At 42.4% G+C, this 24,856-nt stretch overlaps 1 protein-coding gene across 1 annotated transcript in view; it reads left to right on the top strand.

The window, feature by feature from the left end:
* The first annotated feature begins 8,931 nt into the window (after window positions 1–8,931).
* Window positions 8,932–24,856, top strand: part of FAM107B (family with sequence similarity 107 member B) — a 204,771-nt gene continuing 188,846 nt past the window's right edge. Inside the window, exon 1 of the mRNA XM_090041835.1 lies at window positions 8,932–9,387. Within this exon, the coding sequence (XP_089897961.1) occupies window positions 8,932–9,387 (456 nt within the window). The remainder of the gene's footprint in view (window positions 9,388–24,856) is intronic.

Here is a 24,856-nt window from a genome sequence, read left to right as displayed (position 1 = left end):
TGGTCATAAATTGCTAGAAGACTGCTTTAGATTAGATGTAAGGAAAAACTTCTTTACACCTCAAATGTTCAGCGTCTAGAATAGACTCCCCCCAAAGGTGGTATAATCACTTACTCTGAATATCTTCAAAAAATGTCTGAATACTCACCTTGCTGGGGTCATCTGACCCCAGCAGTCTTTCCTGCCCAAGTGCAGAGGGGCAGGACCTAATGATCTTGAGAGGTTCCTTCCAGCCCCTAACATATGAATCTATGACTTCAAAAGTGCCTTACAGTCCCCATGTTCCTAACTCCATAGAATGACCCTATCTGAGAATCTCACCCTTTGCCTTCGTCTGATAAAGACTGTTTCCTTTGCAGGAGGCATAAATGACTGGGGACTGACTGGAGTCTTCTGACTCTGGTGTGGAAACCCTATCAGGCATAGAGCAGGTAGCAGGGGGTAGAAGGGAAAGAGGGGAAAGCCAGGGAGCAAGGGCCTGTCGTGATTCCCAGCTGACAAATAGCCTCTTGTAGAGTATTTGGAGTAGTGAGTATCATTAGAAATGTACAGCAGAGCAAAAGAATCGGCAGTGTGTTAACATATACTCATGATGATGCATTTCAAACAGGTTATTATGAGATTAGCAGAAGAATAAATACGAACATTCAGCCTTTGTGTAAGGGGGAAGCTGGGTTGAATTGGCTTAATAGCTCCTGTTCAGCTTTAGGACAGTGTAGGAAAAACCATGTAAAGAAAAATCTAATCTTGAGATAATGATACAGCAGACAGGTCATCCCAGTGGCTTGGCTGAAATTCGCCTTCTCCATTTACTCTAAATGTCCAGCCTACTGAGCCGTTTAGCCAGTACATTTTAGGTCATAATTAATTTATGAGCAAATTCACAGAACAATGGGCCAGGCTTGTCACTTGTCCTGATACCACCTTGTCTTAAACAGAAATGTGGCTAAAGTGCTTCATTGGATTGTGTGAGGAGATCTGTGCTAATGAAATAAACTCTGGGCGCTTCTACACGAGATGCTACTGCATGGTTGTTACTGAGCATTTATTGCAAATACTAAATAAATGTGCAGTAACCGGAGTTACTACTCGGTAGCCCTGGCAAACATCTTTTAGGTGATGCTACTGCACAGTAGCCTACTAATACTGTGCAATAGTGTATTAGCACTGTTTATGCTGTGACGCACTACTGCACAATACTTTTCAGCTCCTGCACAGTCAGCAGCTCATGTAGACGTGCCCACTGAGGCATGTCTTTAAAGTGAGCAGTGGAGATGTGTCCAGTTTGAAACTGCCAGGCTCTGAGAAAGTTCAGCCCCAGACCTGAACGCCGGTCCTCAGAACCGGTCTGTGTTAGACCTGTCAGATGCTACTTGTTTTGAACTTTTAACTTGCCAAAGTGTTTATATTTTTACAGTCAGGATCAGATTGTTAGCTAGTGTAAATTGCCACAGTGCTACTGACTTTAATGCTTCTACCCTGGCTTGCACTAACTACAGATTTGACCCTGGGGGATGACTGGAAGGGTATTCACCAGCTCTAGATGCACATTTATATTTGAGAGGGAACAGGCAACTAAGGTGTTTCCTACTCCGAGATAATGCAGGCCTATGCATAATGTTAGCAGATGTGCTATGTCAAAGGAAAACAGAGACAGAGGAAACCATCTGAAAGTATATGCTCAGTGCCTGACTTGTGACTTGCTTTGCAGAGCCTGTTAAATACCAAGGCTTTCCTAGAGGCTTCTACCGAAGTTTCCTAGAGAAGACTAAGGATAGGATTAGCTGGGAAAGCTGGGGGGAGGCTTTCTGCTGATGGCTGGCCGGCCGGCTGAAATAATTGTTTTAATTCTCCTGGGATTGTACAGTATAGTTAATGATGTGTGAGAACACCTGGAGCCTTGGTTAGGCTTTAAAAAAAACCATTATTTAAATCTACTTAACTACTGCTCCTACCTAAAAAATATGCACTTTTTTTAGCTTATTGGGCAAAGCTCTTCGCTTTTGTTGCTGCAGGCTGTGATCGAGAACCATGAAGCTTATATGCCTGTGACCAGAGTTTGTCACATGTCCCAGTCTCCATCAATATTCTCACTTGCTAAAGAAAAAGCAGCCTGTACTCTACACTACCACATTTAGCTCCTGTGCACCATCATATAAAATATGTAGACCAGATACACAGCCAAGGGGAAGGGTGGCATGGAAAACTTCAGAGGGAGTGAAAAAAAATTACTTGCCCAACCTCAACTTAGTACTGGGCAGAAAAATTAATAGGGAAATATTTTGAGGCGTGGGTATACTGGTTTGTGAAAACAGAGGATCCCTCCAAAAGTTTGCCCATGTTTAGACTCAAATCAAAAGGGAAAATTAAGGGTCTGGAATGGTTAGCCAATTCTTTCAAGCCATTTTCCCCAGGCCCTTTTGTCCTTCTGAGGCTCTGGCTGGAAGGGAGGCACCATAAATCCCATGAAAAAGGTTTGTTGTTTTGACATTCCCAGCCTGGTCCACATACCCGATACATCTGCACAACTCAAACAAATAACCATGCTTAAATACTGAACTTTTGGAGTTCACTGGTATGAGAGGGCTTGAACAACTCACGATATTTAATGCATTTATTTTTACAGTACCCTTCTGAAGAAGAGCTCTTATTCCCATTTTATGGTTGGGGGACTGATCATAAGCTAGATCCAAGCACTTAAATGTCTTGAAAAGGACCTTTCCGTTTTTAGAGATATGAAGTAACTGGTGGCACAAATGGATAAGTGTAATTAAGTCTGGTTAGCCTGCTGGCCTTAGATAGTCTGACTGCTGCTAAGCACCATCTCATCTGACATCACAGCCCATGACATTTTACCTATTACCTTTACCTATTGAGAAGAATAACTTGTGTTCAATGAAAAATATCTTCCTGAAAGACATCTGTTTAGGATTTGAAACTATGGAGAGATGGCGAATCTATGACTTCCTTTGATTATTTGTTTTGGAGGTTAATTAGGCACCTTCACTCTCACAAACCTGTGCTTAATTTCTAAATCGAATTCTTCAGATTCAGTCTTTTAGTTTTTTTCATTCCTTTCTCAGCTAGATTAAAGAAGACTTTGTTTCTGAGGAGTTCTTCCTAGGAGGGCACTTGGACTCTGTAATCAAGGCACATTGCAGCCTTCTGTCTGATAAGCAAAACAGATTGAGCTCCACAGGTATTTTATCCATCCCTCAAATAATTGTTCTGGCTCTTTTCTGCACCTGCTCCAATTTTTGAAAGACCTCTTTTCAAATGGACTACAGAACTGGCTGCAGTATGCTGGTTTGGTCTCATCACAGCCATATAAAGGAACACTCCTCCCCTCTCCACTTCTAGATTTCATAGATTTCATAGACATTAGGGCTGGAAGGGACCTCAGGAGATCATCGAATCCAGCCCCCTGCCCACAGGGCAGGAAGTCAGCTGGGGTCATAGGATCCCAGCAAGATAAGCATCCAATTTACTCTTCTACTTGCAGTTTCCCTTGTTACGCATCCAAGAAACGTGTTAGCTGTTTTGTCACACCATTACACGGGGAGTTCTTGTGTTGCTTGACAACTGGGACACCTAAATGCTTTTCAGACATGCTGTTTTCCAGGATACTTTTCCCCATTTTGTAGGAATGACCTACAATCATTGATCCCTGATACTTGACAGAGTCATAGAATAGCAGGGGTGGAAGAGACCCCAGGAAATCATCCAGTCCACCTTGCTGCTCAAGGCAAGAATCATCTTTGATTAAAACACCCAAGTCACAGCCTCTCTGGGTATTCTACAGAAATCTGTGATTCAGTGTATGATGTGTATTCTGATGCATGCACATATTTCAATGCATGTATCCATTAAAGTAATGAGAATTTTAGGTTGGATACCTTTACTGGTTTTGCCAAATATAGGAAATGATATTCTTACCCTATGAAGAACTTGAACAAGTCCTCCCCTCTTTTTGTTCATGTCTGTTTAACACAGTGCTGCCTGGTTCCAGCGCTGTTCTTAGTTTTCAAGCAGACACTAGCTACCTGCCAGGGTCCAACGGTAACAGCTCCAGAGCAGGTTCCTTACAGCTGGTGCAGACATCGCATTATCCCACCTCATAAAGCTCATATCTAATGCGATTGCCTGTGTGCCTTGACGCTGCGTAGCACTGGTAGTTCAGACAGGTGTAATGGCTGCAGGTTTTTACTGCCGAAAATGCAGGCAGCGCTGAGGCACAGGGGTAGAGGGTTGGGAGGTTGCATGTACACTACCCTATTGGGAGAAATTCCACTTTCACTTGCAAGGCCAGATCTATGTCTTCTTTGAGCTACCAGCATGGTGAAAAATTGGCTGCTCACTGGTACCAATGAGCAGCAATGACTGATTCAAACCTCCAAATGTTTGTCTAACTGGATCTTAAAGACTTCTAAGGGTGGTGATGGATTATACAACCTCTCTGGGTATCCTGTTCCCGCGTTTACCCATGAGAAAGTTCTTCCTAACTTCCATCTGAAATTTCCCTTGCTTGAATTTGAGACCCTTGTTCTTTACCCTGTGCCCAAAGACCATCCCCATCCTTTTTATAGCCACTCTTCAGATATTTGAAGACTGTTATCACATACGTCCCTCAGTCATCTTTTCTCCAGACTATATAATCCCAGTTCTTCCAACCTTTCCTCATTTTTTCAGCCTTTCCTGACTTAACATTTGGCTGTCTCAAAGCACAATTTATCAAGCAGTCCAGAAAGATGTATATGAATCCTCCATTCTCAATGCAGTTGACTACTCCACTACTTTTTTGCCATCAGTGGATTTATTTTTGCTTCCAGGAAGCTGGCCATGCCCAACATTGTAGAGTGCTGGGCATAGTTAGACACATAGGAACACAAATAATCCCAATTTAATAATGATTCTCTATCATGTCTTTTTTGAGATGTCTTAGTTTTTTATCAATTCAGTGTTTCTTTTATTGCTGTTGTATAGTGATATTTTTTAAATCAGAATTTTGATGAATAATAAACCAAATACCTTAAAAAGTTTGTGTGTCTGACATCTATTCAAGTCTTTTTTCTTAATTAATTAACTAAACCTCTGATCCCATCAAATAATGAAATCAAGTTTGTTTGACAGGGCTTATTTGCTATAAAACTATGTTGATTGGTTTACATAGTTGTCCTAGCATTTAATCCAGTGATTCTCAACCATTGTTAGGTGTACAAACCACTACACATGATTCACATAGTAAACCCAGAGATATCAAAGAGAAATCCATAGCATGAAAAGTATTCAGACCTGTTGCGAAGTTTCTGAGTTCTTTGCAACAGAAGGCTTGCTCTATTATTTTTTTCCATAGTCAGAAAACAAGTGAGAACAACTTGTTTTCTGATTATGGAAAAAAATAATAGTGCAAGTCTGTTATTATAAGAACTGGCTTTTTCTAAGTTGTCTTTTGTGTCTAACAAGTCTGGTATTTCAAAACTTATTAAAAATGAACATCGGTGGACTAAAAATTTTGTGCGCCAACTCTTTTAGGGCTCTTGCAGTCTACTTGCATAAAAATCTTTATCCTTAATAGATCTTGTTTAATAAATGCTTAGTTGCTAATGGACTGGATGGACTTCACCTTCCTTATGTAATACAGGGCATATCATCCAACTTTTTCCCCAACGCTAAACACAATAATTATTGAATATTTTTTCTGCTTTCTGCAGGATTAACAGTTTTGCCACGTCTATCTAACAATAGCCCTATACCATTGTTAACACTTTATTGTTTTTAATATATGTACTGAAAGCACTACCAGGCAGAGATTTCTCCCTAACGTATTTGGCTTCCCATATCACAGTCATAGGGTGCGTCTATGGTACTGGGCTTTAGTACTTCCTTTTGGAAGTGCTAAAGCACAGCACAGTATGGGTGGTTACTGTGCTGCGTGCGTCACACGCTTAGATTTCATCGCTACGTTGCCATTGTGGTGCGCAGGACCACGGTAACATGCTGCTATGGCAACCTAGCTGGTAATCACATGTAGACTCATGTGATTGCTACATTGCCATAGGGCAACATGTAGATGTGCCCATACAGTCATAGAGAATTAGGGCTGGAAGGGACCTCCAGAGCTCATCTGACCCAAACCCTTGCCTGAAGCAGAATCATCTCTATCCAAGCCATCCCCTATAAACCATAATCTAAACACTACATAAGACTACCACCAGATGTTAGCAAAGTTATTAGCCATGTTCTATATTTTCTAGCTTTTAATTCAGATTGCTTATTTTCTATTTTTCTTTTTTTGTCACATATTTATTTTCTATTTTTCTAATGAATCAGGACAAGCTTCCAGCCAAAATTGTTTTCCTTCATTGTAGAATTGTGACTTTTGGCCACGTAACACATTCTTCTTTAAGAACTTCAAAAAATGATCAATATTTTTCCTTTACAGGTTTCTTCCCAACCATCTCACTCATAATTTTCCTCAGGTTGGGGAAATCAGCCCTTATAAGCACCAGCCATCTATATCTCTTTGCTTGGCACATTCTGATTATTCCTGAAAATCAGATGGTTAGAGGTGTAGCCACAAAACTGTGTTATTCTGAGTGGGGAGAGGTAGTTAGCTGTGTTAATGTGCCTTCTGCCCCCGCCAAGTTTAAGTCTATTCCACAATCAAGCCCCAAATAATTATAGAAGCTGATAAACTATATAAAAGAAAAACTTTCCTTAACTCTAAAGCAAACCGAGAAGTCACTTACTACATAATATTTTTAAAAAGGAAGTGAAGGGTCCTGTATTGAATTGAGACTGCAGTGGGACTTTTGATAGACCATATAATTAGCCAAATGGGAGTGTGAGCAGAATACCAGGGTCTGCATCCCTCTTTTCTCTTATAAAATGTGGAGGGGTGGCTCTCTCAGTGCTTACTTTCTCCTGGGGGTGCACATTTGGTTTCCAGGTGCTTCATTAACATCTTGGGGCTTTGTCACCGGTTCCCTGTATAATGCCAGAATACCGTGTTGTGATGTCATAAAGTGAGGGCGGTTTTAGAGGGGTCACAGGTGACCACTTCCTGTCATTTCAGACCTGCAGGGCTGTGACTTGCAGCCTGGAGAGTGGAGGCGTGGTGACACTGGCCAGGTGGGAGGATGGGACCTGGTTTTAAGATACCTGGTTTTAAGAGGACTTGTGTCAAAGTCCCGAGACTCTTTGTTTTTTTTCTGTATCAACAACTGGGGTTTTGATTTTAAATCTCACTCAAAAGACAGCAGCAAGTGTGATTCTTAGCATGAAAAGGGATCAAGAACGTGCTTCAAGCAGTGATGGAGACACCCTCCATTTCGCTGGGTGCCCTGCCGGTTCCCACCTGGACAAAAAGTCTCCAAGGCTGTAATGAGATGAGATGTTTGACATCATATCCCTGTGTGGAGAGCAAAAGAAATTCAAAACCCACCCGCCTGCGTGCCAGTTGCTGTAAGTTGACTCACTGATAGAGAGTGAATATCTGAGCCTCTTTCAGGTCTGTTATTGTTTTATGTTTTTACTTGGTGTTAAACATTGCACATAGGACATCCAGTGAACACAACACCTGACAAGCCACGACTCTGCCGTGTAGGAGAGGGGAAGATCCTGGAATTTTTCAAGCAAAGTATTCTTGTCTATGTTATTATATCAAGCTATTATTTAGATTGAGGGGCTCCATTTCAGTTTTGGGCTCTTAAAAACGAATAAAGAGAGTGTCAAGAACTTACAGTCTGTTGGCAGTAGACAAGACGGTAGATGGACAGGTAAAAAGATTAATTATTATCTCCATTTTACAGGTAGGAACTGTGTTACAGGCTGATTAAGGGACTTGCCCAAGACCGCACAGGAAATTGTGGCAGAACAAGGATACTCAGCTCTCTTGAGTCCTAGGCAGGTGCTTTAGCCACAAGGCCTTCTTCCTTCCTTCCTTCCTCATCAAAAACATATCTGCTTCAGTGGGTAGTGTCAAATACATTGAGAAAGAAAACAGCTTCCCTTACACAAATTTTTGAGAGCATTGGGTTCCCAGCCTGATATACTTCCCCTTTATACGTTTCCCCAGAGAGATGAAAGTCAGAGAGAACGGCAGGTGTTTTCTGAGAGGACTTGGAAGTTGTAGATAAATTAATAAAAAAGAAATGAGCAGCGCATTATTCATGGCTTCCATGACACACAGGAGGGGGGTTTGTAAGCATGGGGCCCCGATGTGTGCAGGCAGTGGTGCGTGACCATGTGAGGCTGATATTGGACCTAATTATTCCCCCCCCCCGGACAAAAGCTCCCAACTAGCCTCCTTTGTTAATAATGAATGATCCTGGCAGATCCTGAAAGTACACATTATCATCTGCATTCGGGACAGAAAAAGTTTTCAATTTTTTGCTTTGTTAGAAAATATTTGAGCTGTGTAACTGGAGCTGATTATGCTATTGTAATGATGACACTGATACACATGTTGATGTTATTATAGCTGGGGAGATCATGCTACATTATCTTTTTTCTTCTATAGCCAGGTAACTTGAGGCTGCCACAGAGCTGACTTAGCTCTGTCTAATGCTGAAGCATCTTCCCTGTAACCATAATCTGGCATGGATATGGTAGGGGGTTTTTTCATTTGTTTGAGAGAGAGCTTTGTTTGACTGCTGACAGGTCTAGGAGAAAGCACAGGACGGTCACAAACATTTTCATTGTGCCTACCCCTCTCCCAGCCAAAGGCCATTGCAGCAGGTAGAGATGAGGAGATTACCAGGCTGACTTCTGGAGAGGATTTAGGGGATGTCTATGCAGACTCTGGCTTCTCGGGCTTATTAGAGAAGCCACTGGGATATTCTGGTCATCAGAGAAGGGGATATACTCTCTAGGAGGACAGGAGAGATACTATGTTACCTGCATTTATTTTTGGTTCTCTTTAGGGCATGAATGCTGGCTGCTGACTATGCTGGTGTGGAAAGCAGGTTAAGTGGAAAGAATATCCTGTTATCCAAGATGCATCCGTTCCCGTGCTCGGCTCTGCTTACCTGTTTCGGAAGCACAGGAGAAAACACTCCATTTGACCAACCTGACACAAACCCCTTAGCAGCAGAGGTGCAAAAGGCTGAGCCCAATTCAACAATTTGCCTGCAGCCATCTGCAAAAATAGGCAATAGCATGAGTCACAAAAGAGAGAAGGCCATGGAGGAGATGTTTAAAGCCAGCAACTACTCGGAGAAACACAGTGGCACAAACAGCAATTCAAGTAATCATCTGGTTGCTCGGTCTGCACGTCTTACAGCACATTCAGCTATGTTTCTTGCACAAGAGCTGAACCACGAAGCCATTGTGATCCACACTCACATCCCCAGACCATCCATCATCGGAGTGCCAAAGGTAAGTGCTGTAGATGATGTTATGTAAAGACATAAAAGAAGTGGCTTTCTTTAATAAACTAAAGAATAAGGAGCAAAAAAAAAAAGTAAATCCATATGACCATTTATCTTGTATTGATTGGAACACCATTGAGACAAGGCTAATGGCTGCTCTTACTTAAGTGATCCAGCATGACAGTTCTTGTTTTTCTGAGCTATTATGGGAAGTCTCTGGGGGATGTTTGCAGCAAGACAAACAATGCTTTTATCGTGCTTTTCATTCGTAGATCCCTCCACATCCTTTGTGACCATCTCTTCTCCTGGACCTGATCCAAAGCCCATTGAAGCTGATAAGAGGCTTTTCCATTGACTGCAGTGGGCTCTGGATCCATCTGTTTGTCATGTCTAATTTTTAGATTGTAACTATTTTGAGGGAATGTCAGGGTCTTTCCAGGGCTTCTGCGATGCAGATCTGATCTCTCTTCGCTTTAATGAAAAGAACAGAACAATGCTGATCACAGTTTTTTTGGCCCTCTAAATGAACAAATAGTAATAGGCAAGCATGATAATTTCTGGTTTTTTCCAGATTAGTTGGTCTTATGGTTTTCCCCAAAGTCAGATGCTGAGCAAGTGGCAAAGTTAGGAAGAGAACCCAGATGTCCTAGTCAACTTTTTTATAACATGCAGCGTATTTCCATGGACTATTAACATTTTGCCGTCCCTCATTCATGATTGTACAGACTGCTTCCTTTCCCATTAGCTAATTCTAAGTAATTGGCTTCTGTAGTATTAGGAAAGGATTTATTATAATTGAACAGCTGGAATTAATGAGGAATGCCAAAACTATATGGCTAGCTAGTCCACAGACCATCAGAGAGCATGCCATAGGCCAGCATTTCTGTTTAGGCCAGATACCTTCACTGGGCATCACCTTGTGGCTATGGGAAATACCATTGTTGCTTTTGAAGTTCTCGTAACAATTCCTCCTTTTTTTTTTAGTTCACATCTGTTTAGCTTCAGGTCATTGGTGCTGCCTCAGCACTGTTTTCTGCTGTCAAGTGGACATTTGCTTCTTGCAAAGGTTATAAAGCAGGTTCCTTGTATCTGGTGCAGGTATCTTCTTATCCTGCCTCATGAAGCTCATATATAATCTGCCTGTGTGCCTTGCCAGTGGCTACTGCTGGTAGTTCAGACAGGTAACAGCTGCAGGTCTTTACTGCAGAAAATGCAGACAGCACTGAGGTATAGGGATAGAGAATTGCAAGGCTGCGTGTACACTACCCTCTTGGAAGTGATTCCATTTTAGCTTGCAGGGCCAGATCTAGGCCTTCTTTGAGCCATCAGCGAGGTGAAAAATTGGTGCCAGTGTGCAGCCAGTGGCTGATTCAAACCTCCAAGCTTTCATACCAGGTTCTGTTCTCTTCCTCTCTAAGCCTCCTGAGCTTAGGGGCCCAAATGGCCTAGCTTAGTTAAGGCAGGCCAACATCCGTCACCAGTGCCCTAAAAAGTCTCCAGTCCCAGTAAGATGCTTGCATGGCTCTGCTATAGCACTCTTCTCCCTACTCCCCTTTACTCCACTTCCCCTGAAATAGGCACTGCAGAATTCCCTATGCATAGGGTTGCCAACTCTGACTGAAGCTATTCTGGGAGATTTTCTTCCTGAACGTAAATGATGTGACGTGTCATTAAATGTACCATTCAATCCAGTCACAATATCAATCTCCTGGATTGCTTTCAGTAGTCACCAGGAGATCAATGCTAATTCTGGTAGACTCCTGGCCAGTCCAGGAGGGTTGACATCCCTACCTACACAGCTTCCCTTCCCCCTTCCCAGCCATGCAGGTTCTGGCTCTCCGTACCAAGTGTGTCGTCGTTTCATGTTTGGGGCTTCTCCTGCAGAAACAAGCATAGTGCCACAGGTGGGGGGTGTCTGACCCTGTCATCTCTCAGCCCCTACACTGAGCAGGGCCTCATTAGCTAAGCATATGAGGCCTTGTTCAAACTCAGTGGCATTTGGTCCATCAGTAAGTAACATTATAACTTTTCAGTTGCATCTGACAAATTCCAAAATTTCCAAGGCTGTTCTAGGCATCAATGGACAGAGTTCATTTGCTTTTGGTGATAACTGGGAAACCAGAAAAGGAAAACGGGGCGATGCATGAAGACTCTTGCATCTGGTTATCTGAGTCAGCAGCTTCAAGCAGCTCTGAGAATATTTACAGATCAAAGAACCAGTTGATGGCAGCTATTAGTGCCTCCTGGCCCAACTCTATTTCAACTCTGTCCAACAAACATATTCTGTTTAAAATGCTTATATCTGTTTGAATTACTTATATCCCAGGCAAGAAAAAGAAGTTGGTGGAAGGGAAAAGGGGGCACCTGGAAAACCTTGGGTAAAGCAGGAAAATGGGGGATATAGGTCAAGTGAAGGACAGAATAGAGGATAAATACATGCCCTGCCCAGGGGTGGAATGGGGGGCATGCACAGCATCTAGGGTGGGAGGAGGAGACATAATGACATGAAGCCTCTGTGCCTGAGGGATGCACACACAGCCCCTGCAAGAGTGGGCACACAAGAGGCTGGCATGGGAATATGGAGGAATGCAAGTGCCCTGTTGTGCATGGTGATCTCAGCTGATAGAGGGAACAAAGTGTGCTGCCATCTGAAGTACCAGTCACCAAAGGAAAAAAGGGATCTCTCAGAGGGAAGTAGCAAGTTTCTGACTTCCCACCCGAGGGCAATAATGTGAAAGGTTAGGAGTTACAGAGGCCAGATGCTGTGTTTTAGACTTTCCATGTGAAAATCTATGTCTGAAGTTGCCCAAGGTGTCAGAAACTATTTGGCCTACAGTGCGGGTGTAGGAATGATCATTTAACTGTATTCATTTATTCATCTTTCTCTCTATTTCTTAAAAGTCGCCAGAGTTTGGTCCTGGCCAGCGTTCTGTAGTGTCTGACAGATCCACTGTGGTCAGTTCCTAGCCAGTTCTCCCACAAAAATGTCCCCTTGACTTTATTAGGTAGGTGAGTAACATCAGCTGGCTTTGACCTCTAAGTGTGTTTACAGTAAGTAGTTTCCATCTGTTCCAAAATACCTTCATTTGTGTCACCTGCTGGGGGGAAAAAAAAATCTTCTTAGGAACATAGCAACCACTGATTTATGTTGGTGATTGGAATGAGCAGGCTTGAGAAGGTCCTGCTGGGGTAGGTAACATTTTTACAGCTTTGAATTTTGCAACACAAGACAAATATTAATAGACCAAAAAGTCTCTGAATTAGCTCCATAACTGGAAGTGGGACAGCTGCATTAGTGCAGCGCTCTGCCAGGACTAATCAACCCCACTGAGTAGCAGGGTATATTATCCCAGCTGGAACCCTATGCTAATACAACTATGCTGCTTCCAGCATCCTTGGTTGCCTGGGTGTCATTGTGCTGTACAGACATACCCGGGGAGCCTGGAGACCACATTTCCTTGCCTTTGTGCGCAGTCTTGACCAAGTCTCTTAGCCATCCTCATCCCCATCTATAAAGTGGAGCTGATGTTTATCTCTATTCCATTGCAATGTACTTTGAGAGCAATAGCTTAAAAACCTAGCAGTGAAAGGCCAACCTGTTGTAGTAAAACAAGAATGCCATTCCATAATGTGATAAAAATAAATAATCAATATGCACTAAGTGATTTCAAATTCATGAATAATCAATATACAGCTAAGTGACTTTAAACACCTCGTTCTTCTGATACGTTCACAGTAAGGTATCGTCAGAAGAATACCAGGAACAATGTATAGACTTATTTTCTCCTTTGTAGTCAGTCTCATCACCAAATAAGGCATCTTCCAAAAACAAAAGGCTCTCTGTCTCTGTCAAGATATAATCCATTTCAACCAGAGGCTCAATCCATCTGTAACTACTACTGGAATAAAGTCCTAATTTGAACAGATAATGAAATAAATAGCTGTTTGTTCTAGCAGAACCTCTCCACTGGGACATGTAGTCCAAGATCTGGAGAATGGTGGAGGTGCAAGTACGTAACTGAAGCTAGAATTTGATCAGTTTTGCCTTCTCTAAAACAACGGAACTTTCCATTTTTTCCCATATGGAGACAACTTCACTTTGATACAAATATGATCCTAGGAAAAAAACAGAACAGAAAGCAATTCCAAAAGAGACTGACTTGGATTGCTTTAGTTGTAAGTTCCTTCTTGGGCAACAATTTGCTCTTAAATAATTGACCAGTATTCTAACATTTAAAGCTTGCCTGGCTAATACAATGTGATAAAATGACAACATGATTCTTTGTATCCAGCTTCTCCTTTTGTTCCAGCTTTGGCACATGATGAATTAATTCTTTTGTGTTTTGTATATAGCCTTAAGGATTTTATCAGACTTTATCACACTATAAATCACAACTGTCAGAGTCACACATCTGCACACGCTTGCTAAGTCTTCAAAATGCCAGAAACAGCATCTAAGAATTTCCCATCTTTTATATCCAAGTCTCATTTAATACATTCACTATTTTGCTGTAATAGGATTTTAGGAGAAACCCTTTCTGTCCTGAGCCAGTAACAATGGCACTATTACATTAAATGTGCTGTGTTAATAGGGGGACATTGGAGAGTCTTTCCAATGGGAGAGATGTCACTCACTTAATCCGAACTCTGTGTAAGCTGCCAGTTCAGGTTTGGGTTCTTTTTAACCAAATAAACTAAAACAGGCAACATCAAAGTCATCCTCTTTCAATGTCCTGCTGAATATTTTTTCTACATACTCCATAGTAAAGAGCCATTCACACTGTTTGTGATTCAGAGCAGTCAAGAGAAGAAATCTTATATGAAGAGAGCTTATGAATGATACTTCTGATACTTGTCATTTCACCTGTGTCAGTCTCTGAAATCAAGCGTTCTTCTGTCTCTGTTGCCAGTGCTTAGCCAGAAAGGCTGTTAGGTTAGAAGGGGCATCTTCTACCACCTCCATGCCTATACCGGGACACGGAGTAAATGATTTCCTCTCCACTCCAGCATCTTAATATCCAGCTATGCTGTGTGGCCACCAGGGACTGAGAAAATGCATTTGGCCTAGCAGGCTGTCCTTTTCAAAGGCAAGGATTCACAGGCCTTTGAAGTCAGTTGAAAAGCTAGTTGACTTTATTGTATCAACACCCTTGACTTCCTTGGACTTTGGGGTATGGTTGATTTGAATGGCAAAACAAAGGTGAGAGAAGGCCACAGCCCAAATTTTTGTTGTTATTTTTGCTGATCTGAAAAATTGAAAAGAAATGTCATGAATATTTCTCCCTAAAATGCATCTTCATTTTTTTTCTTTTGGTTCAAGTTTTGTTTCTATGGACATGTTTCTGACCATCTCTCATTATTAGGAATGTTTTATGAATTCAGGATATGATGCAAGGGCCAGATTCACCACTACAATGTTGTAGTAACTGTGCAATTTGTCATCTGCACAAAGTTAGCACAGGTCACTACCCCTCTCCTTCACATCTGTGGCAAATGCATTTTCTACAAAAGGAAAGGATTGCCAAAGGGTTCAGGCCAGTCTAGAAAAATCTGGCTTGTAGTATCCTGTCTTCAAGAGTTTTATATCCAAAGACCCATTTCTACAGAGCCATAGGAACCTACTTAAGTTTAAGCATGCAATGAATCCATTGAAATCAATGGGACTCATTATGCTTAGTATTAAACATGTCTGTGTCATAGGACCAGAGCCAAAAGGTACAATCCTGCTGAAATTATGAGCCAGATTAGTGGACGAGTGTCAGAGCTCCCTGGATGCTGAAATGGCCCTTGAAGGTGAAGCTGTTTTCAGCTTGCTAGTCCCTAGATCAAATCATGAAGTTTCCTCCAAGGTATTTTGTACTGCTGTCTGTCTGCCAAACTCACATCCAAACTGCACTGAGCCCTGACACGTTGGTTCCTAGCATCTGGTGCTGCATGACTGAACTTTACTCCTTCTGGTAGCCCTGCTGAAGCCGGCGCAGCAGAGATCTTTGCATTTGTCTTTGTGTCTACTTTTGGGGATAAAATTCTCCCCTGTGCAGAAAGCCTATGTACCACGTAAGTCCCACTTACACTTATCCCTGGAAAAGAGCTCTCAGGATGTGTCTGATAGTTCCCCATGTGTGAAGAACACCCCTGCCTCCAAGCCTTACATAAGTAGTCAGCTCTGTAGTTGCAGGAAAACATTTAGGGGAGACTAGATTTCAAGTTTTCAATACAGAGCAAGGGTCAAATTCCATTCTTAGTTAAACCCAATGCCATTTGGATTGTTTTAGGCAGTTTGAAATCAGGACTCGGGTTCAGGCTCATCTTTATATAACAGATGCCTGTGTTATCCTAGCAACAGAATAGTATTCACTGACTATAAGCAGGAAATGCTCAATTATGTGAGCATATCACATAAGTGCTTAATTATGTGAGCCTATCAATGGAAACATACATTGCTATCAATGGGGCTTTGCCTATGCAAGGGCTGAAGAACTGGGTGATTATGGTAATTTATTTCACAGAAATTTTTAATAATCAGCTGAGCTTTCAGAGAGGAAAAGCTAACAGCTGATAATTGGTTAGTCAAATCCTACTTTTTAATGTGCCTTGGAATTTAAGAAAAGCTGATTTAACAAGAAACAATAAATAACAAGATGTTTGTTTTCAGCTTGCATGACCTAGATATTACCAGGCTAAATTTCTGAGCGTACAAACTCTTTTTTTTCCTCAATGAAAAAAAGAGGAGCATTGGCAAGTAGTGTTAAGGGAAAAGGTTTTCCAAAGGGAGGAAATATAATTGCATGCAAGATCAACCTGAGAAGTATATTAATTATGCCTAGTATACTTTTTCATGTATCCAACTCCTTCCATCTGAGGATTTGATCAGTTCTGATAAATATTCAGATTTTTCTCCCAGTTCACAAATCCTCTGAGAGTCTTTCCTGATATCTACGAATGTACTGAGTACCTGCAGGCAAGTTTCTTTGGGGAGATGTGAGGATATTACAGTACCTCTACCCAAAGGACTTTGCCTGCCTATGTCCTTAGACCAACACAGCTGCAACCAAAAACTGAGCATTTGCAGGCATTTGCCGGATATTTGGGAGCACCATTTTCAGCCCCTGATTTTGTTCAAGAACGTCTCAGTACAGCTATTCAATATGTGAAATTCATGAGGTGTGGTTGGTCTCAGACTACTGCTTTTGCTCCCTGATTGGATAACCAATATTTTTGCAGTAGACAAGAAGAATGATGACTGTTGAAGATCGCCCTGTGGGTTTGTGTTCACAAATCGTTTCCGGTATAAATATTTTGATGAATAGTTGGCAATCATCTGTGTATTAACAAATAATGAATAGCATGACCCTATCAACTGCAACTAGGGTGGCTATCGCAAAGGACATTTTCTGCTACTCTGTCCCCTATTGATATGAAACCCAATGGCTTTATGTCCTCTATTTTTCTCTTCAAGAAAAAATGGATGCCTTTATGTCCTCTATTTTTCTCTTCAAGAGAAAAATGTCCTCTTCAAGAGGAAAAATAGAGGACATAAAGGTGTTGGGTTTCATATCAATAGAGGACAGAGGACAACCGTACTGTCCTCTACGATGGCCACCCTAACTGCAACTGAATTGCATTAAAGCTGTTTTCTCTGAATACTGCCATGAATCAGTCTCTTCAGTTAACTTTATTATAACACCTTAATAAAACAAGTATTGCATCCTTTCATAACGGAGAACACTGAGACACCAAAGGCCCAAATTCTGCTCTCCATTACACACACCATTATCCCATTACACTGTGGTAAACCTATTTCAAAGGAGTTACCCTAGACTGATGGTGGCACAACTAAGAGCAATATTTGGCCCAGAAGTTAAGACAAACATGTTCAAATCATCTCCCTCAGAGGGACTGTAGACATCCAGCACCTCAGGAAAATGAGGTCATTTACTAAGGTGTCTAAACATGGAGACTTTGGCAAGCAAGCTGGAAAATGTTGGCTTAAATGACTTGCACAAAGTCACATAGGAAGCCTGTGATAGTCTAGAAATGGAGCTCACTGTTCTTGGGGCTTTAACCATGAGACTAGTCTTCCTCCCATATAAGCTACAGAAATGTTTCCCCCTTCCACCTCTCCTGCTTACTCTTTATTCCTTGGCCAGCAACTGCCTGGGAAGACTGTGTGGGCTGGAAGTTCCTGACTCTGAATATAAACGGCACCTAAATGAAAACAGATTTTCTCATTGCTGCTTCATCTTTCCTCTGCACTCCCACATGTATATGAAGGCATCTGCATAGACATAGGCAACTTCACAGTGTAGGTAGGCCCTTTCACCCATGTCAACCCTTCAGCTCTGCTGACTTGTTCTTGTGATCCCCACGTGCATGAAATAAAAACGCATTAATCCAAAACAGTAGCAAAAAACCTTGGGAGCAGAACCTCTGCTGGTGTATGCAAATATTGCTTTACTGAAGTAAGTAGAAACACACCTGATGAACTGAGGTTTAAAAATCGTTAGGCGTCTGGCAGGTCTTGCATGTAGCAGTGAGTAGAGAGCTTTTCCAGTACAGCCTAAGAGCTGTCTTCTTTCCCTCCCTCCCCCTTATAATACTAATGTGATATGGTAGAAATGGAATGATTGTGTGCCAATATTACTAAAAGGGGTTATTGGAAATCATACAACTCCCCTTTAAGACATATTTAAAAAATAATTTTATGACAGGTGTTTTTGAAAGCTGTGCACTATCATGAGAGTACTCTGAAACCTTCTTTAAGAAACTGGAGATCAAAGGAAACTTGCCTGGTATTGGGTTTCATCACTAACACAATGCTCAGTACTGGTATGTTCCTATGTTATTGAATGCTGGCATCCCATTAACACTTAATCTAAGCCGTACAGCCTCCATGGAGCTATCACTTGTTCAGCCTTTCTCAAATACCCACGCCATGACCAATGCAACTGTCTTACTTGAGTATGTTGCATATCCTCACTCTGACTGCAGTACAGTTTTCATGTTAGTGTTGCAGACTCCTGTTCCTCAGTACATTAAAGGTTATTAGCTGCTCTCAGGGGAAGATGGGGCAAAGTTTGAGTCAAGGGGGTAATTACAGAAGAAAATGATCCTTGCGGGGCTGATTTAAATGCATACCTGAGGATGAATGCTATGGCTCCCTGCCCAGAAGGCACACACACACCTCATGCTGAGTTATTTATGACTTGAGAGAGGTAGTTAGCTGTGTTAGTCTCAAGTCAGGCAGAAGGTAGGGTAGAGGTATACCTTATAAGTCAACTAAATTGAACCAACTACAAACTATAAACTAAATAACTATAAACTTTAAACTATAAACTAACTAAACAGACAGCATCAGATGAAGTGAGCTTGGGCTCACAAAAGCTTATGCTATACGTCGCTGATTTAGTTAATCTATAAATTGCAAAACTAGGCTGCCTTGACATACTATGGAAATTCACTGTTCTGTGCTCTGAGACTTTGTCAGCAATGAAACATATTTTCAATATTCCATAGTTTTGCTGGTAGCAGCCTACTTCCTGAGCAGCCCATCTATCTGCTACGATTCCCTCATTACTGTAGCTCCAGGGTGACTCACACGTTTCAACATACTTATTCTCCAAGCACTCAGATGAGAAGGGAAGGGAACTGAACATAGGTTTTCTGACTCTTGGGCAACACAGTCCTTTTCTTGTATTCAAGCCCTACCCACATTTGCCTTTCTCAGACTGATTAAGAAAAATAACATTATCAAAATCCCCATATGGCTTTTCTTGCTACTGGCAACCAGGGCTTTCAATGATGTTCCTCTATTTGTTATTGCTTTAGTCTTGGAGTTGGAGCTAGTTCCTTGGGGAGAGGAGAGGCCAATCTCTCTGGGGGCATGGGGAACCCCACCTGTAAAATTCCTGGAAAGTAGGAGCAGACATTGTATGTAAGTTGGTGACTTGCTTTATTTTGGTACTTGTCCCGGGAATACGGAGATCCTGAGTCAGAATCCTTTTGTGTTGCTATCTTCAACCCAAAAAGTGAGTGCTCCCTGAGAGAGAATTTTTTAAAGAGTATTCTCTGGTGGTGTGTGGCAGGAAAGAGGAATAAGGCCACTGCACTATTCCCATAGACTTCAATTAACTGAGCTGGGAAAGAGGCAAGGGAGGAAGAGTGGTGGTTGGGAGGAAGTCAAGTCATCTGAGCAGCTATATGGCTCCATAGTTACAACTGGTCAGATGTGTCACCCAGTACTATTAAAAACAGGATGGATCTTCATCAATGTTCTTTAAATCAAGACTGGATGTTTGTCTTCAAGATATGCTATAACTCAAAGAGAAGTTATCAGGCTTCATGAAGATACTGGGTGAGAGTCTGATGGGATTCATCATATCTATCCCTCCTCACTTTAAAATCAATTAATATATTCCACAACTGAAGTCTTGTCTGGGTAAATGCTGCAGGATTTGGCTTCAGCTTTAAAGGATAACACTTGTAGAGCATAACTTCTGTCTCCACAAAGAACACCAGCATGCACATGCCAGCTGTCCTCCTTCTTTGTGTCTAAACAGCTGCTGTCTGGTGGTACGGACCTGAGACTGGGAATAGGAGGCCTGCAGAGACAGAGGCCTCCAACTCTACTACTAACTTGACTAAGGGCAAAGCATTTTACTTCCAAGAGTTCAAAAGTCAGATCCTTCTGAAAAATAATGAAATTGGTCCAGAATCACCGGATATTTTAGAGAAGAAAAGTTGGTTTTCAGTCTGCCAAGTTGGATTTCAAAGTGATTTCAGCTAACACTCACTGGAGGTTTTCAAGGACATGCTGGATAGGTAGCTACCTGGGGTTGTTTGGGAATGGTTTATTCTGCTTCTGTGCAGGGGTTGGACTAGATGATCCTTGAGGTCCTTCCCAACATTATGGTTCTGTGAAATGCATTCACAAACTCCACTATCCAGAGCACAAGGGTGAGTAATAACAACTCTTCCAATTCCACAAAGAGGCCATGCTAATCACAGCTTACGGCCTTGTGTGGTGTGGAAGGTGTTTTGCTCATGCATTGCATCTGCTCTACTCAGCATTCACTGTATACCCACAGAACCCACCCATTCCCCCTCTGGTTTGGGTCGTGTTGACTAAGGAGGGGTTGTGTGAATCAACAGGGAGTTTTCATATGTTTGTCCTTGGAGGCTACCTGTTTTCTTGAAAAATAATTATTGCTAGGAACAGCTGGGGATAAAAACAGGAGGCAACCAGTGGCAAACTGTGCATAGAAGTGAAGTCTCCCCAGCTGTCTGTAGAGATCAGTCAACACTTCTGAGCACCTAATGACCTAATTGGCTCCACCTGAGGTTAAGCTGGCTCTGCAAACCAGCCACCCTCACTGGATGTGGCTTTACATTTCTGGGCAGCCTGCAAAGTTGACCCTGGTTACACAATGCAGGGAAAGACCCTTTAAGGGTGACATTGCTTGTTTTCCAGATCTTCGGATTGTGTTCTTGCTGCTGGCTCTTGCCTGGTATTCTGGATTCTTTTCTGGGTTCCTCAACGACTTACTGACCTATCTCTTGACTGATTTTAGAGCCTATGTTAGTACCACGATTCCTGTTTCTTGGTGGTACTCTGTTTTGGACCATCTGTACTTTGGTCTTAATTTATCTGCTGCTGGATCACAGCCTGAAGTAATGATTGGTCAACCTACAGCCTACTCCCCAGCAGTGGGAGGAGTAATGCTGCTTCTTGCTCAGATGGATCTCTCTGCCTTCCAGAGGTTCTCCCTCTGTCTGGGTACTACAGGCTCTGACCTTGTATTTTAGCTCAATTTTGGCTGATTGTGCTTCACTTCTGTGCATAAAGCTGTTCACTACAATCTAAATGATACTCTTTGACAAATCCTGGTTTGAAAGCATGAAGTTTCCATTGGAGTTCACTTGCATTAATCTGTTCTTGTTGATGTGCAAACCATATTGTGAATGAAACTCCCCTCCCCCCCCATGTCAGACCCCAAGCTACAGTAATATTAGAGGCAAGGAACATGAATTTTCATTACCTGGCTAATTATTAACAAAGTAATATAAATACCAGTCATCAATACACACATGTTAAAACTTACCTACAAATTGTTTTCTTTGCTTGGATGCTCTGTTGAAGTTTTAAAAGCATTTAGTAATAGCAGTACAAATCGGTTTCCTGTTGACTATGTGTATGTGTGTGGTCAGACTCCAAGTTTTTGTTCCAGTAGATAATCCTTTTCCATGACTAATAGAAACACAGACAACTACACTAAATCATCAGCAGCATGACCTTATGTCTTGTAACCAAAGGTGATCTCAGCACTGTTTACAGTATGCACCTTTGCTTTCCTTCCGAACAGCCAAGTCTGTGTTATCTCACTGCTAGGAGATAACCATGCAGTAATATCCTAGCACTGAACTTACAAAGGTTTGGGTGTCTCCCCCTCCCCAGTTCTGCCACTTTACACAGCCTGAGCAATGCACTTTAATAGGGCTACTCAGTGAGTAAGATGCTACTCACAGTAGGAGTGGTGGAATCTCATCCTTGCAAAGCTTTTGGGACTCTATAAATACTTTAATGAACAGGAACATGTGCTGTACTACTAAAAGCACTGGCTGGTGCTTTGTGGCACTTTTTTCCCCGCTTTACGCTGTTCTGGGATTTCTGAGTTCTGTTCCCAGTGAGAACATGTGCAGTGTTCCTGAAAGGCAGTGGATTGTTGACCCTGGATAAGCAAATCCCCATCCCCAGGGCTGCTGCAACTGCAGACATTTAACAGCCATACACAACTGTTCACCCACTGGGTCTAAACAATGCACTTCTAGAAAGACTTTATCTTAAGTCAGAAGGATAAGAGGGAAGTCCTTGTTTCCTGTTAATTTTGAACTGAAGGGCTGTGCTGAGGCTGCACACAAGGGTGCCATAGCAGGGAAGGTTTTGTGATGTAGATGCTTGTCCAGGGCCAGCTGGAATTCCTTACAAAATCATTCTGAAAATTGATCCTCAGCAGCAATTGGCACTACCAGCCTGTGGCCCACTGGATGTGCCCATCTATGTGAAAGGATCCGTGGATCTGATCCTACATGATTAAAGTCAGTATCATAGAAGTCAGGTCAGAAGGGACCTTGTAGATCTTCAAGTCCAACCCCCTGCCTGGGCAGGAGAAAAACTGGGCTCAAATGACTCCAGCCAGGTAGGCATCAAGCCTCTTCTTAAAGACCCCCAGGGTAGGAGCCAGCACCACTTCCCTTGGAAGTTGGTTCCAGATCCTAGCCGCCCTGACTGTGAAGTAGTTCTTACGGATGTTTAATCTAAACCTCCTCTCCAACAACTTGTGGCCGTTATTCCTTGTTATGCCAGGAGGTGCTAGGGGAAACAAGGTCTCTCCCAAACCCTTCTGGTTCCCCCTAGTGAGTTTATAGATGATCACCAGGTCCCCCATCAGCCTTCTCTTGTGAAGCCTGAACAGGTTGAGGTCCCGCAGTCTCTCATTGCAGGGTCTGCCCAGTAGTCCCTGGATCATGTGGGTGGCCCTCCTCTGGACTCTCTCAGTGTTGCCCATATCCCTCCTGAAGTGCGGCGCACAGAACTGGACGCAGTACTCCAGCTGTGGCCTGACCAGTGTCGCGTAGAAGGGGAGGATCAACTGCTTGGCCCTAGTTGAGATGCACCTGTGGATGCAGAACAAGGTCCAGTTAGCCCTGCCAACCGTGACCCCGCATTGTCGGCCCACGTTCATCTTGGAGTCAATAATGGCTCCAAGATCCCTTTCTGCCTCCGTGCTCTCAAGAAAGGAGTTTCCCATCTTATAAGTGTGCCGCCGGTTACTACTGCCAAAGTGCAGCACCCTGCACTTGTCAGTATTGAAATGCATCCTGTTTTTGCTAACCCACCCCTGTAACCTATCAAAGTCTTGCTGCAGTCTTTCCCTCCCTACTACCATGCTTGCCTCACCCCAAATTTTGGTATCATCAGCGAATTTAAATAGGTTGCTTTTCACCCCATTGTCTAAATTGCTGATAAAGAGATTGAACAGCGCGGGCCCAAGGACCGAACCCTGGGGATCTCCACTGCCCACTTCCCCCCAGGTCGAATGTGACCCGTCCATCACCACCCTCTGGTGCTTTGCCATTGACTGCAGTTGCATATCATCAAGCATTTAGATTTAATGTCCCTAAAGGCTCTATGCTATGCACATGGTGTTTTATCTTTGGTGAAAACAGGGACTACAGTTTTCCCAGCAGGCGCCTTTAAGTTGGATCATTGATTGGAAAAGCAGCCCTACAGGGTCATCCACTTTTCACTAAATGTAGATTCTGGCTAAATCAGTCTTTATTCTTATATTATGAATGTAATGTAAAGACAAAAGCAGGACAGCTCTCTTACTTCCTGTGCTGAAATAAACAATGCTGATAGTCTGAAACTAATGAGATTGTGGGCAGGCATCACAGGAAGAAGATCTCTCCACCTGAACAATGTGTTTCCACAGCTGCCTATTGTTCTGCATTTATGCTATCACCCTCCCCTCCCCCAAATAAAATATAGGACTAACACAAAACTGTTTCGTCAATAAACGACTGAACACCATTATTCAGATCCATGTGACCTAATGTGCACATTTCCTGCTCACATTTTTAGGTTGTAATATAAACAATTGCCTGATACAGTCCCTACAGCCTCTAAATGATGTCCCAAAATTCATGTGTCCTTTAGATACCTGCAGAGAGGCACTTTAACCCATAATTAGGCACCTGCATAAAATTTGCTGAGCATTCACAGAACTTTACTGCAGTGGTGGGTCCTCAGCATGTTGGGAGAAAAAAGGGCCCAGGTACCTGAAGGGAGGCAACTGGAAATAGAAAAATAGAGGCTGCTTTTGATAATGAGGACCTAAGCCTTGTTCCAGAATCAGAGCCTTTAAGAAACAAAAAGTAGAACAAATCTTTCCAAGTGCTTTATGTTAAAAGCCAGATTGATTTTTTTTCCACCATTTTTGGAAACAAAAAGCGAAATGCAGGCGGATGCCATGTGCCAGGTTTCAGTTGTATGCAATTCCAAATGGCTATGATTCCTGCAAATTGGTGTCTATAATGGAAAGAGTGAGTGCTCTAAATGAATTGGAGAATAACAGATGCATAAATACTGAGCTGGAAATGGCCTATCCAGCCCATCTCTGAGGCAGGGCAAAGCCTATCCTTTCAGTTTATGTCCTAATACTCTCTCTGTGGCTAGCTTTAAGTACAAAACCATAATAATTGTAGGGCTTTTTTTACTGAATGCATAATGTTGGGTGGTTTGTTCCGTTCTGATGAGTACAGGGGTTGAATTCACTCATCCTCAGCAAACTGCATAGTGGTACTGGGGACAGGTATGTTTGTCCACCTGCCCTAGCATCTACTACTCCATCCTCCTGTTTGGCACCCTCACCTTTGCCCATTCCCCACTCCTGCTGAATCTTCTCAGTACTCTTCTTTTAACTGCT

The sequence above is a fragment of the Crocodylus siamensis genome, chromosome 4 (genome assembly GCF_052110815.1).
Source record: "Crocodylus siamensis isolate JL-2025a chromosome 4, ASM5211081v1, whole genome shotgun sequence".
Lineage (NCBI taxonomy): Eukaryota > Metazoa > Chordata > Crocodylia > Crocodylidae > Crocodylus > Crocodylus siamensis.
This window is presented reverse-complemented; position numbering and strand designations above follow the sequence as displayed.